Consider the following 14,280-nt stretch of genomic DNA (forward strand, 5'->3'; position numbering starts at 1 on the left):
AAGTGGGAGGGGAGCTGTTGCATTGGGGTAAACTGTAGTCAATGTCATGAGACAATGTGTGTGTGAACTGCTGTATGGAAAGTGAATTTGCTCTGTAAACTTTCACTCAAATCACAATAGAAAAAAAAAAAAACTATTCAATGATTAAAATAAAAAAAAGCTTGTGAGTGGTCCTCTAAGGTACAACTACTGGTCTCTTCCCATCCAGAACAATGAAGATTGAAAACAACAATTTAAAAAAAACTCAAGGATATAATTAGTCCAAAGAATTAATGAATCGTGTGGATCCCATCCTCCATGAACCTAAGACCAGAAGAACTAGATGGTGCTCAGCTATCACTGCTGATCACTCTGAAAGAGATCACAATAGGAGGTCCCAGAAAGAGTGAGACAAAATGTGACACAACACTCAAAATCATAAAAAAGACCTGGCTTAGTGGTCCAAAGAAGACTGGTGTGGAGACCCCAAGACTATAGCCCTTAGACATCCTTTCAAGCTAAGAACTAAACTTAACCCCCATGACTCAACTTTCAGCAGAAACAATAGACAGCCCTGTAAGGTGAACAGTAACACCTGAGGGTATGCACTCACTAGAACAATCAAACATACGAAATCAAGAGGACAGCATTTGCCCAGGGATAAAGCTAGGAAGGCAGGAGAGGACTGGAAGGAAGGATGATGGGAAGTACTGGGCTCAGGGAGGAAACGGGAAGAATGCTGTTAAAGCATGGGGATTGCACTCAATGTCACAAAACGAATGTGTATGGATTACTGCATGGAAAACCAATTGCTCTGCAACTTTCACCCAAATCACAATTTGAAAAGAAAAGGAATGAAATGGTCAAAAAGTTAGATGTCAGGATCTCCTGGTATGTTCCAAATCATTCCTTAGTAAATGTACTTTCAGCTTTTCTAAATCACACTGTATAATTTACTTCAAACATTAGACAAAATATAGACTGATATTCCCGTCAGAATATCAACACAAACAAACCAAATGCAGCAACTTTTGTAAAAGAATGTGAAAAGAATATAAACAGTAAACCAGTTTGGGAATAAAATTTTTTCTCTACCATTCAAGTTATCTGCGCCTCAATCCCAAATGCCTGCAGAGCATAGCTCTAGGTCCACAGAGCCACACATGTCCAGACATATGCACACAAGTTCGCTACTTACCCTCTCCACTGGGATCAAAGCAAAAACAACACCGAGCTACCTGTGAAGACAAGAGCAACAAAGTCAGGTAGCTTGTTTTTGGCTTTTCTATCTCCACATTAATTAATCTGTCTGTCAGTTTGCCACACTGTGGTGGCTTCCATGCTGCTATGATGCTGATGTTCTGTATATTTCTATAATCATCTCACATCCCATAAGCTACAAAACATCATTATGCTTTCAAAATACATATGTATAAGTACCCATACATATAAGTACCCATACAAGTTTGCTGGTCTGATAGAGCCTGGTGGAACTACTGAGACTATGGTCCCTAGCTGCCCTTCAAGTCTGGAATTTAACCCACACCTGTGGCTTCCAGCCAAATAAAAGACAGGCATATGAGTTGAACATGTACCTGAGGTAGATACACTCCTTAGAGAGAACAATCATGGGAGAAAGAAGGGCTGCTTATGCACAGGAGACAGCTCAGGGGGCAGGAGTACATGGAGGGATGGACACCAGGAAGAGGTAACTATGGGGAGGAAGTGGCAAGGGAGCTGTTGCATTGTGGTAAACTGTGGTCAATGTCATGAGACAAAGTGTATGTGAACTGCTGTACGGAAAGTGAATCTGCTCTGTAAATCTTCACCCAAATCACAATTAAAAAAAAAAAAGAAAAGATTCCTATATGCCAAACCTTCACCTAACTGAACTGCATATTTCACTCTTTCAGTGCTTTTACTGAGCATATGCCTTGGACCCGGAGCACTGATAGCGTAGTGCCAAAGGCATATGACTGCTAACCAGAAGGCTGGTGATTCAAACCCACCAGCCACTCCTTGGAAGGAAGGTTGGGCAATCTACTTCCGTAGTGATACCCCTCGGAAACCCGAGGAGGGGTCACTATGAGTTGGATCCACCTCGATGGCAGTGAGTTTGGTTTTTTGGTTTATGCCTTGCCCTGGCACTGCTCTGGGTGCTGGTGATAGGAAATATGAAGAATGTGCGAATGTGCCATCCACATCCCCTTGCAAGGAAGGACTTGTTGCTCACTTACATTACTGAGAGTGCTATCAGCACTCAGCTTCCAGATGTCAGCTCCTTAGGCTTTCCTTCAACTGCAGGGAACTTTCTCACCCTAGATCAAGTCCTTCTTTGGCAACCCACATCCAAGCCATTCTGACTACCTGCGGACAACTCTGATGAGCCATCTACATTCCAGAGCATCCCACGGGGTTGGTGGTGACTTTGTTCACCCTGCACTGCCCTTCAGTGCCAAATCTCTGCCCAATCCTGCCTCTTTTCCCTTCCTTCCTTGGACATGGATATTGATCCCTAATACAGCCCTGCACATCAATCTCTACTTCTGGAGGCCTCGACCTGCAACCAGAAGTAAGCAAGACAAGTTCCCCACTGTCGTGGAGCTCACCTTCTGGTGCTCTGCTTTATGTGCTATTTCATTAAGTCCTCTCAAATCTACAAGGCTGAGATTCTTATCCTCGTTACAACTGAGGAAATTTAGGTCAGGCAGGTTAAATAACTGGCCTGAGCTCACAAAAGTAGCTTAGTGAAAGCTGGTATACAAATGCAGAATGGCAGCTCCAAAGTCCATGATCTATAATACATACAGGTGACATGTGATATCTGGGAGATGATGGAACTGACAGACTCTGAAATGGTAAAAGCCAAGAGAGGTGCAAGCAGGAGGCCTAGTCAGATTTTCTATTAAAATCAGGGGCTATACTGGCCGCCTTCTGGGAACAGATGTGAGTACTGCCTGGGATGGGGTGGATGGGTGACCTTCCACTCAAGACTCTTTGGTACCTTTGGCATTTCATACCATGTTTCTTACCTACCCAAGACAACAAATGTAATTAAAAATATCAGGTTATGAAAAACCTACACATGCTTCCAAGACTCTGGTAAATGAGGCGGGAAACACTAAATATGTTAAGATAGTTAGGAAAGTGTTGGATACTTGGTACCTTCTGGCTGAAGATATTTGCATTACAAATCACAGAGAGGCTGTAGGAGCTTGAGCCTTCATCCCATTTAGGCACTGCCAGGAAAGCCTGTGTTTCTACCCTGCATGGCAAACACACTTGTAATAGAGGTAGTAGCCCTGACAGAACCTTAGATCAGATGACACTGTCTAAAATTCACTAATCTCATTCAATGGTCCAAGACATCAAGCACTGAGGTTCTATTTCTTTTTAAAGCTACCATGGGAAACGATTAACTCTCTCTTTCAAAGGTGTATCTTGTGAAATGTTATGCAAGGAGGGTAAGCCACTTTCTTTTCTGCATACTCTCCAGTTCAGAAAGAAACACTGGGGTGTTTTTCCTGGGAATGAGAAGAAGAAAAACATCCTCACTTCTCACTCTTAAATCTAATTTAGAGACTTGCTGTTCTTTGAGCTTGAACTCTATATACAATAGGGATATTGAAACTGTAGCCATACAATCTCAGCAGGTGGTCACCCAGTCAGTGGTGAGAACAAGATGCTGCCCTCTGGAGACTACTCTGGAATAGCCAGTATCCTATTCAAAGTCAGCAATTTTCTCCTTTCTCCTTTCTTAAGTGACAGAAAGAGCTGGTGAACGATACTGGCAGAGTGATAGTTAACTATCTCCAGGTGAGGTGTAGGAAAGACCATTCCCAGAGACCCAGATGCACAGTAAAGTGCCGCTATGTGGACAGGTAACAAACGGTGCCTCCGTCCAGAGAAAGCCATGAGAATGTAGGCAGTGGCTGGATGCCAGGCAGGGTCAGCAGAAAAGACCAGGAGACCCTGGCAGCTGAGCTCTTAGGCTTCAGTGACTAAGAACACAGACTTGTAGCCAGAGTGTATAGTTTAGATCCAGGCAGAAGAAAACCTGCAGGGTTTAAGTAACTTAGCATTTCTGCTTTCCCGCTCTGTAAAATGAAGACAATAATAGCACCTCACTGGGTTTTATGAGAACTAAACAAAATTACATATGTAGAGCTTAGAACAGTGCCTGGCACATGGCAAGTCTAAGGTTCGGGTCTTCATTGGAACCCCTAATTCTTTCTGTCTTAGGGCCAGCACTGAGTCTTTTATTGGCTGCCTCCACTGGACAAGGTCTTTAGCTTATGTTCCATAAACAAGCAAGAAACCAGCTGCCTAGAGTGGATTCCAATTCATGGCAACCCCACATGTGTCAGAGAAGAACTGTGCTCCATGGGGTTTTTCAAAGGCTGATTTTTCAAAAGTAAATCACCAGGTCTTTCTTTTCTTTTCTTTTTTTTTCCCACCAGGTCTTTCTTCTGAGGCACCTCTGCGTGGACTCGAACCACCAACCTATCAGTTAGCAGTGAGTACATTAACCATTAGGAGCTCTGCTAGCGTAGTGCCTAAGTCACTTGACTGCTAACCAGAAGGCTGTTGGTTCAAACCCACCAGCCACTCCTCGAAAGTAAGATGGGGCAATCTACTTCCATAGTGATAGTGCCTTGGAAACCGAAGGAGTCACTATGAGTTGGATCTGACTCGATGGCATATAACAACAACAACAACAACAACACATTAACCATTTATACTACCCAGAGACTCCAGATGTTCCACAGTCCCAGAAGAAGAACTCTGATCAACTAAGAAAATAACAGACATTTTGTTGACCAACAGGCAGCTGCTGATCACTCCAACTCTTTTTATATACAGGTAAAAAGCATCACAAGCCTGAAACCAAGTTATTTATTGTTCAAAATTCTTTACTTGAGGAGATGCCTACTTACTGGGATTGTTGTATAGTTAATAAAATGTTCAGCACAATGTCCAGCAGAGCAGAAACTGAGTAGATGCCAGTTCCCTTCTCTTCCCCGGCTTTCTCTTTTCCTTTAGAACAGTTACCACATAATCTTATAGTCACGTTGTGTAGGGTACAGTTGAGTATAAAACAGATGAATGGACTTCAACTGAAAAACCACACCAATGTCAGAGAAGAGAAGTAGGGTGCAGCTTGAGAAGATATGCCCAAGCCTTCAAAGAGAGGTGGGCAGCAGGATGCCGCGCAAGAAGCCAATTTTGTTGGAGGAGAATCAAGAACTGATTTCCATAGTATAGGACAACATTTCTTTTTCTCTTAAAATAATCTCACTCTTCCTTTCCCAGGACAAAAATAGGATCACAGAATCAAATCAAAAAAGATACAAATAAACACAAAAAGTTTCTTCATGAAAAATGTGTCTTCTGAGGTGAAGCAAGACAAGAAAAGGAAAGGAATTTACCTCTGATTCAGGAGCTGCATATCGTCCCTGCAGAGCATTAGAACTTGATCTTGTTGTCGATGTCAAACTAAGAAACAAGCACACAAAACATCATCAGGGCAACTATATCACAATGAACAAAGGGGAACACTGAGTGACCAATGCTCTAGTGCTCGGCACACTGTAACCCACAGAGCTGGCTACTCAAATAAAAGGACTCTCTCTTCATATGCCACAGTATGGAAAAATGGGCTAATCAATCTTATTAAAAAAAAAAAAAAAAAAAAAAACCTCACAGCTGTTGAGCTGGATCCAACTCATAGCAACCTTTACTTGGGTTTCTGAGGTGGTATCACTACAGAAGTAGATTGCCCAATCTTTCTTCCGAGGAGTGGCTGGTGGGTTTGAACTGCCAGCCTTCTGGTTAGCAGTCAAATGCCTTAGTTACCACAACAGCTTTTTATAAGGACTATATTAGGTCACTTGACTGCTAACCAGAAGGCTGGTGGTTCAAACCCACCAGCCACTCCTCGGAAGGAAGGTGGTTGGGCAATCTACTTCCGTAATGATACTGCCTCGGAAACCTAAGGAGGGGTCATTATGAGTCGGGTCTGACTCGATGGCACATAAAAACAACAACAACAACAAGCAAAGAAAAGTTTATAGATAAAAAAAACAAAAATCAGATGTCATTTGTTCCTATATCTTGTTTTTCACTGTTGGTTTTTACCTCTCCTCCCTCAAATGCCAAAAGAATTTTCTAATGTAACTTTTATCTTTCCCATCCCTCTAACTAGTTTCAGTTAAGAGGGGATCAAAATCAACAGAAGAACCAGAAAAGGCAATAAAAAGCAAAGGTCACAGTTATTTACTGAGGAACAATATGCCTATGACAGAAGAAAGTTTTCTGTTTGAAACTTTAACAGAGTAGTTGACACTATGTTAACAATTCCTTCCTACTACTTTCCCCATAGGTAGAGCGGTAAAAAGGTGGCACAGTGGTTAAGCTCTCAGCTGCTAACCCAAAGATCAGCAGTTTGAACCTACCAGCCACTCCATGGGAGAAAGATGTGGCTATGTTATCTATTTCCATAAAAATTACAACCTAAGAAAGCCTATGGGGCTGTTATACTCTACCCTGTAGGGTTGTTATGAGTCGGAATTGACTTGATGGCAATGGGTAAAATGTTATGTAAATTCTGTTTATGGGGATAAAAAGTTTTATTTTTTCCTGAAAAATGAAACAAAAACCTCGAATATTTTATTTAAGCAATTACAAATATATACAATACTCAAGTGTGTTACAAGACCTAAACTTAAAGTTCAGTTTTATGTGCTGTCTTGACATGTGGTAAAATAGTGAGGGTCTCAAATGGTCTAAGCACAAGTTTCCCTTCTCACTCTTCTCCTACAGATAGGCTCCTACAGGCAAACAACCCTCCTTATAGAAAGGACCAGTGCAGTTCTTACTTATCCCCGAGTAGCTCGTTTTACTGTCCTGCCAGCCCATGGAATTATTCAAACAAGCCAATCACATCTTCCCATGGGTACCCTACCCCTTGAATCTATAAAACCGCTTGCCATAGCCCTTCGTGGTTCACTTGTTTCCAAATGCAATCTGTGTGGCAGTGCCTCCAGTGTGGCATCCATCTCTCTGCTCCATCCCCCTAAGCTATGAGTATCTAGAACTACCAAATCGCTGCCAGTCTCATTTGTCCAGTGTCAGGTGTCATGTGCTTGACCAGCCTCATAACCTTAGGGCAGTTATCCCTCCCTCACCAACAAAATGAAACTCAAAAAACTCATTACTGTCGAGTCAGATCCGACTTATAGTGACTCCTCCCTGGGTTTCTGAGGCGCTATCACTACAGAAGTAGATTGTCTATCTTCCTTCTGAGAAGTGGCTGGTGGTTTGAAACATCAGCCTTGAAACATCAGCCTTCTGGGTAGTAGTCAAATGCCTTAGGCACTATGCCACCAGCACTCCCAACAAAATGAAAAGGAGGTGATTAAAACATTAAGTTTCTTGTTAACTGCATAGATACTGGGTGCCTGGTGTGTATCACGGCCTGTACTAAGCACTGGGGATTCATCTGGAACAAAAAAGATAACAATTCCTACCATTGTGGAGCTTACAAGTGAGCATGGAGACAAGAGGGAGAATGTTACTCAAAAAGCTACTGTACTCACAGAAAGAAAAAAAACAAAAAACTTACTACCATCGAGTCATTTTCTGACTCCTAGCAACCCCTCCTTGGATTTCCAAGGTGGTATCTCTATGGAAGTAGATTGCCCAGTCTTCCTTCTGAGGAGTGGCTGAGTGGGTATGAATTGCCAGCCTTCCGGTTAGCAGTCAAATGCCTTAGGCAAAATGCCACCAGAGCTTCCACTAGTAGAGAGTCAGGAACGAAATAAACCACATGAGGCAACACTGCCTTCTCTGCTTATTCTCAACCTCTTCCCAGGAGTAAAAAGATCAGTATGAGTAAATAAACAAGAAAAAGCCTCCCTCACAATGAGGTCCTCTGGGATCCAGGTGCATGGCTTACTTTGGGATTCAATCAAGTACTTTATCACTTTCATTACTGCTTTTGAACAGATGCATGTTAATATATGCTGAATCCACTTGCACGTCCCAATTCTGAGCCTAGTCAGAAGAGTGAAAGAAATAATTCTTATTGGCAGTGCATCCAGGAAACACATGCAGCTTGTGCAGGTAAAAGTTTAATGCCCTCAACATAGAGAAATTATGATTTAGTACAGTATATAGTTTTCATGGGGGGAAAAAAAGGAATTTTTAATTTTTGAAACGTTAATATCTGAAATTTTCATCTACATGATGAAAATTTTTTTCATTGTTGTTTTTCATTCTGGCACCATCACTGAATACTAATGGAGGAGGCTTGGTTTTTGCTTCTAAAAATGCTGATATTCAGTTCATCACTGGAGACAAGATGACAGCCTCAAGTAGATAAGGTTTTTATTCAGTCATGGCCTTTCCCCAGCAAACACTCCACTACCATATTTATGATGGAAATACAGTAAAGCCTGTGAAAGCCAGAACCGGTATAAAGACGAAACTTATCAGAGAAGGAAAACTCAAATATTATCCAATGATAGAGAACAACAGAACAGTGGCTGATGGTCCCCTGTCAAAGGTAGAAACTTTAAAGACCCAGAAAAACAAGGCAGTCTTATGACTTCCAGTTCTTGCAGGTTTCACTGTGTTATTTTTCAAGCTCTTCAGCCTAGGAAACTTACTGTCTTGCAATCTGGTTATTACTAAGCCCCATCTGTTGAGTCAGTGCAACAAAGTTGCTATGAAATAATTTCCAGGTCATCCAATAACCTCTTCTCTTCCAGAATTAAGGTATATGTGACGTTAATCCACTATCTCCTGAGGGTAGGAGTGGGTATAGAGGTCTGGATGGACAGAGACCAACTGCATTTGGTTGAGACAGTGCTGCACTGTGCTGAGATGTCTAATACACTGCAGCCTATTCAGTATCCCTGGCCCTACTCACTAAATGCCAACAGTGAGATATCATCTCACCCCACCATTAATGTCATTGTTGTTATGTGCCATTGAGTCAGCTCCGACTCATAGCGACCCTATGTACAACAGAACAAAACATTGTCTAGTCCTGCCCCATTCTCACATTCTCTGCTATGCCTGAGCCCATCACTGCAGCCACTGTGTCAATCCATCTATTTCCACTTTTTCACTGACCATGTACATTACTAAAAAGAACAAAAAACATTCTGCTGTCAAGTCGAGCTGACTCACAGCGACCCCTCAATGGGGTTTCCGAGGCACTATCACTATGGAAGTAGATCGCCCAATCTTCCTTCCGAGGAGTGGCTGGTGGGTTTGAACCGACAGCCCTCTGGTTAACAGTCAAATGTTTTAGGCACTACTCCACCAGAGCTCCATATAATTCTTCAGGGAATGGTCCCTTCTGACAGGATGACCGAAGTACGGGAGACAAAGTCTGGCCATTCTCACATCCAAGGAGCATTCCACCTGCACTTCTTTCATGACAGTTTTGTTTGTTCTTCTCACAGTCCATGGTATTTTCAGAATTCTTCCCAGTGCTTCAATTCAAAGGCATGAACTCTTCTTCAGTCTTCTTTATTCACAGTCCAGCTTTCACATGCATATGAAGTGACTGAAAACACCATGGCTTGAGTTAGGCACACCTTAGTCTTCAAAGTGACATCTTTGCTCTTTAACACTTTAAAGAGGTCTTTTGTGACTGCTGCTCCAATGGGTGTTGAATGTGGATCCAAGTAAAATGAAATCTTTGACAACTTCAATCTTTTCTCCATTTATCATGATGTTGCTTATTGGTCCCCCCTGAGAATTTTTGATTTCTTATGTTGAGATGTAATTCATACTAAAGACTATAGACTCTGATCTTCATCGGTTAAGTGCTTCCAGTCCTCTTCACTTTCAGTAAGCAAAATTGTGTCATTTGCATATCGTAGGTAGTTAATGAGTCTTCCTCCAATCCTGATGCTACGTTCTTCTTCATACAGTACAGCTTCTTGGATTATTTGCTCAGCATACAGATTGAGTAAGTAGGTGAAAGGATATATCCCTGATGCACACCCTTCCTGATTCTAATCCGTGCAGTATCCCCTTGTTCTATTCAAACGACAACTTCTTGGTCTACGTACAGTTTCCTCATGAGCACAATTAAGTGTTCTGGAATTCCCATTATTTGCAATGTTATCCATAATTTGTTATGAGCCACAGAGTCATATGCCTTTGTATACTCAATAAAACACAGGTAAACATCTTTCTGGTATTTTTTATTTTCAGCCAAGCTCCATCTGACATAAACAAGGATATCTCTCATTCCATGTCCTCTTCTGAATCCAGCTTGAATTTCTGGAAGTTCCCTGTCAATATGCAGCTGCAACCATTTTTCAATTATCTACAATAAAGTTTTACTTGCATGTTATAGTGATGATACTATTCAGTAATTTCCACATTCTGTTAGACCACCTTTCTTTGAAATGGGCACAAATATGGATCTCTTTCAGTTAGCTGTCCAGGTACCTATCTTCCAAATTTCTTGGCATAAACGAGTAAGCCCTTCCAGCACTGTATCTGTTTGCTGAAACACCTCAGTGGGTATTCCGTCAATTCTGGGAGCCTTGTTTTTTTTGTCAATCCCTTCAGTGTACTGGACTTCTTCTTTCTTTCTTTCTTTTTTTTTTTTTTAATTGTGATTTGGGTGAAGATTTACAGAGCAGATTCACTTTCCATACAGCAGTTCACATATACTTTGTCTCATGTCATGGACCACAGTTTACCACAATGCAACAGCTCCCTTCCCACTTCCTCCCCATAGTTATCTCTTCCCAGTGTCTATCCCTCCATACGCTCCTGCTGCCTGAGCTGTCTTCTTGTGCATAAGCAGCCCTTCTTTCTCCCACAATTGTTCTCTCCAAGGAGTATATCTACTTGAGGTAAATGTTCAACTCATATGCCTGTATTTTGTTTGGCTGGAAACCACAGGTGAGTGTTCAATTCCAGACCTGAAGGGCAGCTAGGGGCCACAGTCTTAGTGGTTCCACCAGGCTCTATTGGACCAGCAAACCTGGTCCCCACTTTTTTATTTTTTTCTCCAAATGATTTTGAGTTTTGTTCCACATTATTCTCCCTCTCCTACATAGATCCCCTTCCAAGTGGATGACAGTGGTAGCTGGGCACCATCTAGTTCTTCTGGTCTCATAGTTGTATAGGCTGCAGATCAGATGGTGTACCAGTCACTAGGACTAATTGTTTCCATGAATTTTGGTTTTCTTCATTCTTCTTTGCTCTGGACGAGAGAGACCCATCGTTGCATATAGATGGCAGCTTGCTAGCTTTTAAGATCCCAGTCGCTACTCGCCAAAGTAGGAGGTGGAACAATGTTTTGTATAGTATGTTATGCCAATTGACCTTGATGTACCCTGAAACTATGGTTGGACTTCTTCCTTCAATACCATTGTTTCCTGATTGTGATAGTTGGATCTGTGTGTCAACTTGGCTGGACTACAATTCTGTGTGGTTTAAGCAATTGTGATGTGGTTATTCCCATGATGGGATCAGATGAGTATGTTTTGAGCAGCCAATCTGTTGAAAGGGAGTTTCCCTAGAGGTGTGGCCTGCTTCCAGTATATTTATGGACATCTGGGAAAAGAGACATTCTTCTGTGCATCGGGATTCTCTTGTGCTGCCTGCAACTGTCCGTGAGTGAACAATCCACCATTCAGCCTTGGGATCTTGGATTCGTTGGCGTCAACAGCCAGTATACTACCTGCCAACCTTGAGCTCCTCAGACCCTGCGGCTGCAAGAGTCGGGAAAAGCCTCCAGCTTGATGTTTGATCCAAGAACTTTGGACTTGCCAGCTTCTATAAGTGTGTGAGCCATTTTCCTAAGATAAATCTCTCTCTTTCTCTCTCTCTCTATATATACACATATATATATATATAAACTTTACTTGTTTTGCTTCTCTAGAGAACCCAGTCTAACACATTTGGTACCGAGAGTGGTTTTAGAGAGACAAAATCATAAGGATGGGCTTCCTAAATTGGTCCTATCACTGACACACTGTACTTCAGGACAGATCTTGAAACATTTCTTTGTGACAATGAATGCCACACCATTCCTCTTCAATTTGTTATTCTTGGCAAGATAGATCACATGATTGTCTGATTCAAAATGGCCCAAAAAAGTCCATTTCAGTGCATTAATGCCTAGGATTTGAATCATTATGCTCATTTCTGACAAATTCCAATTTTCCTAGATTCATACTTCATATATTCCATGTTCCAATTATTAACAGAGGTTTACAGCTGTTTCTTCCCATTTTGAGTTGTGCCCCATCAGCAAATGTAAGTCCCCAAAACTGTATTTCATCCACATCATTACGGTCAACTCCACTTTGAGGAGGCAGCTCTTCTGTAGTTGTATTTTGAGTGCCTTCCAACTGAGGTGCTCATCTTCTGGCACTGTATCAGACAATGCTGCAAGGTTATTCATAAAGTTTTCCAGTAATATATCAGACCGTGTTTCACTGCTATTCATAAGGTTTTCACTGGCCAATTTCTTCAGAACTGGATGCACCTGTCCTTCTTTCCAGTCTGTCTCAGTCTGGAAGCTCTGCTGAAACCTGTCTGCCATGGGTGAGCCTTCTAGTATTTGAAATACCAGTGGCATACCCTCCAGCCTCACAGTAACACACAAGCCACCAAAGTATGACAAACTGACACATGAGTGGTGGCCAGGATTAACAGCAAAATTCAAAAAAGCAAGTGCCATATCACTTTGCACAATCCCACCAGCAGTATATAAGGGTTTCAGTCTCGCCACACCTGCACCAGAATTTGGTGTTTTCAGAAGTTATGAAAAACTTCTCAGCCATAATCAAACAACTTGAAGGAATGAGTTGCTAGATCTGGGGGCTCCAGAGCAAAGGCTCCAAGGTCAATTGGTGTAATATAGTACACCAAGACAATGTTCTAAAAGCTTGTGAGTAAACATCTAAGGTGCAACTATTGGGCTCTCCTCATCTATAGCAAAGAAGAGTGGAGAAAAATTAAAGACACAAGGAAACAATCAGTGAAAAGGACTAATGAACCACATGAACCACAGCCTCCACAATTATGAAACCAGAACTAGACAGTGCCCAGCTACCAGTGCTGACTGCTCTGAAAGGGATCACAATAAAAGGTCCTGTATAGAGTGGGAGAAACATGTGGATCAAAACTCAAAATAATAGAAAAGATTAGGCTTACTGGTCTGATAGAGACTGATGGAAGCCATAAAATTATGGTTCCCAGATATCCTTCAAGCCTAGAACTGAACTCACTTGTATGACTCAACTTTCATCAAATGAGAGACAGGCCTATATATAACGTGAAAAATAACACCAGGGAAGTATGCGCTCCATAAGACATAAAAAGGGTAGCATTTGCCAAAGAATAAAGCTCAGAAGGCAGGAAAGGATAGGAAAGAAGGACAAATGGAAATGATAAATACAAGAACAAAGTGGGAAGAGTGTTTTTACACTGTGGGGATTGTAGTGAATGTCACAAAACACGTATGAATTGTTGAATGGAAGCCAATTTGCTCTGTAAATTTTTACCCAAATTACAATAAAGAGCTCACCGTATAAACTACTGAAAGAGTATTATTCTCTGAAATGCAGCAGCAGTAACTAGCCAAATTTGTCCTAAAGGAAAGCAGAGGTTTCTTGCTCTTGATTTATCACTTGGAAGTAAGGCCAAACTGGCTCAGGTGCTCTATGAACATAACGTAGGAAGATGAGATAGTGTCAAGGCTGGTGCCAGATCTAAGTTCTGGCCCCAGTCCCCCTCTGGACTTGTGTCACCTTTGAAATCAATTTATGGCTTTAGAGTTCAGATATCAAAAATAGTATCTGAATATTAACATTATATTATCATTAAAATAGAAAATCAATACATTAATTTTCATTAAGTTTAAAATCAATTTTTACTTAAATCAAATAAAAAATAAATGCTAACACTGTGACAACAAAAACAATGTCTGTCCTCTCGCGATAACTGGGAACCAAAAACAGGGAATAAAAACTTACAGGGCAGGCCCATAACTGTTCCTGGGTTTTGTGTGATAAAATCCAATTATATTCCCATTTTCCTGTGCAATCTGACTTGAGGCTCCCAAAGGGACCATAGTCTTATGTAAGTGGAGTGGGGGTGAAGGGGTTGTGACATGTCCCTAGATGTGAAGTCATTAAGATTTCTTGCTGGTAGGTTAGTGCAAAAACGGCAAGGAGGCCACATGTTCTGACCTCCTCTAATCCCACAAGAGGAAGACAGGATTACCAGCAGTAACCCAAGGCCTATTACTGCAAG

General features: G+C 41.6%; 1 protein-coding gene across 1 annotated transcript in view; it reads right to left on the reverse strand.

The window, feature by feature from the left end:
• Positions 1–14,280, reverse strand: part of SERINC5 (serine incorporator 5) — a 119,040-nt gene that overhangs the window by 17,530 nt on the left and 87,230 nt on the right. Inside the window, exons 9-10 of the mRNA XM_007943463.2 lie at positions 5,409–5,475; positions 1,178–1,217 (exon numbers count right to left, since the gene is read on the reverse strand). Of these exons, the coding sequence (XP_007941654.2) occupies positions 1,178–1,217; positions 5,409–5,475 (107 nt within the window). The remainder of the gene's footprint in view (positions 1–1,177; positions 1,218–5,408; positions 5,476–14,280) is intronic.

Source organism: Orycteropus afer, unplaced genomic scaffold (genome assembly GCF_000298275.1).
Source record: "Orycteropus afer afer isolate SDZICR_OR568_19922 unplaced genomic scaffold, OryAfe1.0 scaffold00107, whole genome shotgun sequence".
In the NCBI taxonomy this organism is placed as follows: domain Eukaryota; kingdom Metazoa; phylum Chordata; class Mammalia; order Tubulidentata; family Orycteropodidae; genus Orycteropus; species Orycteropus afer.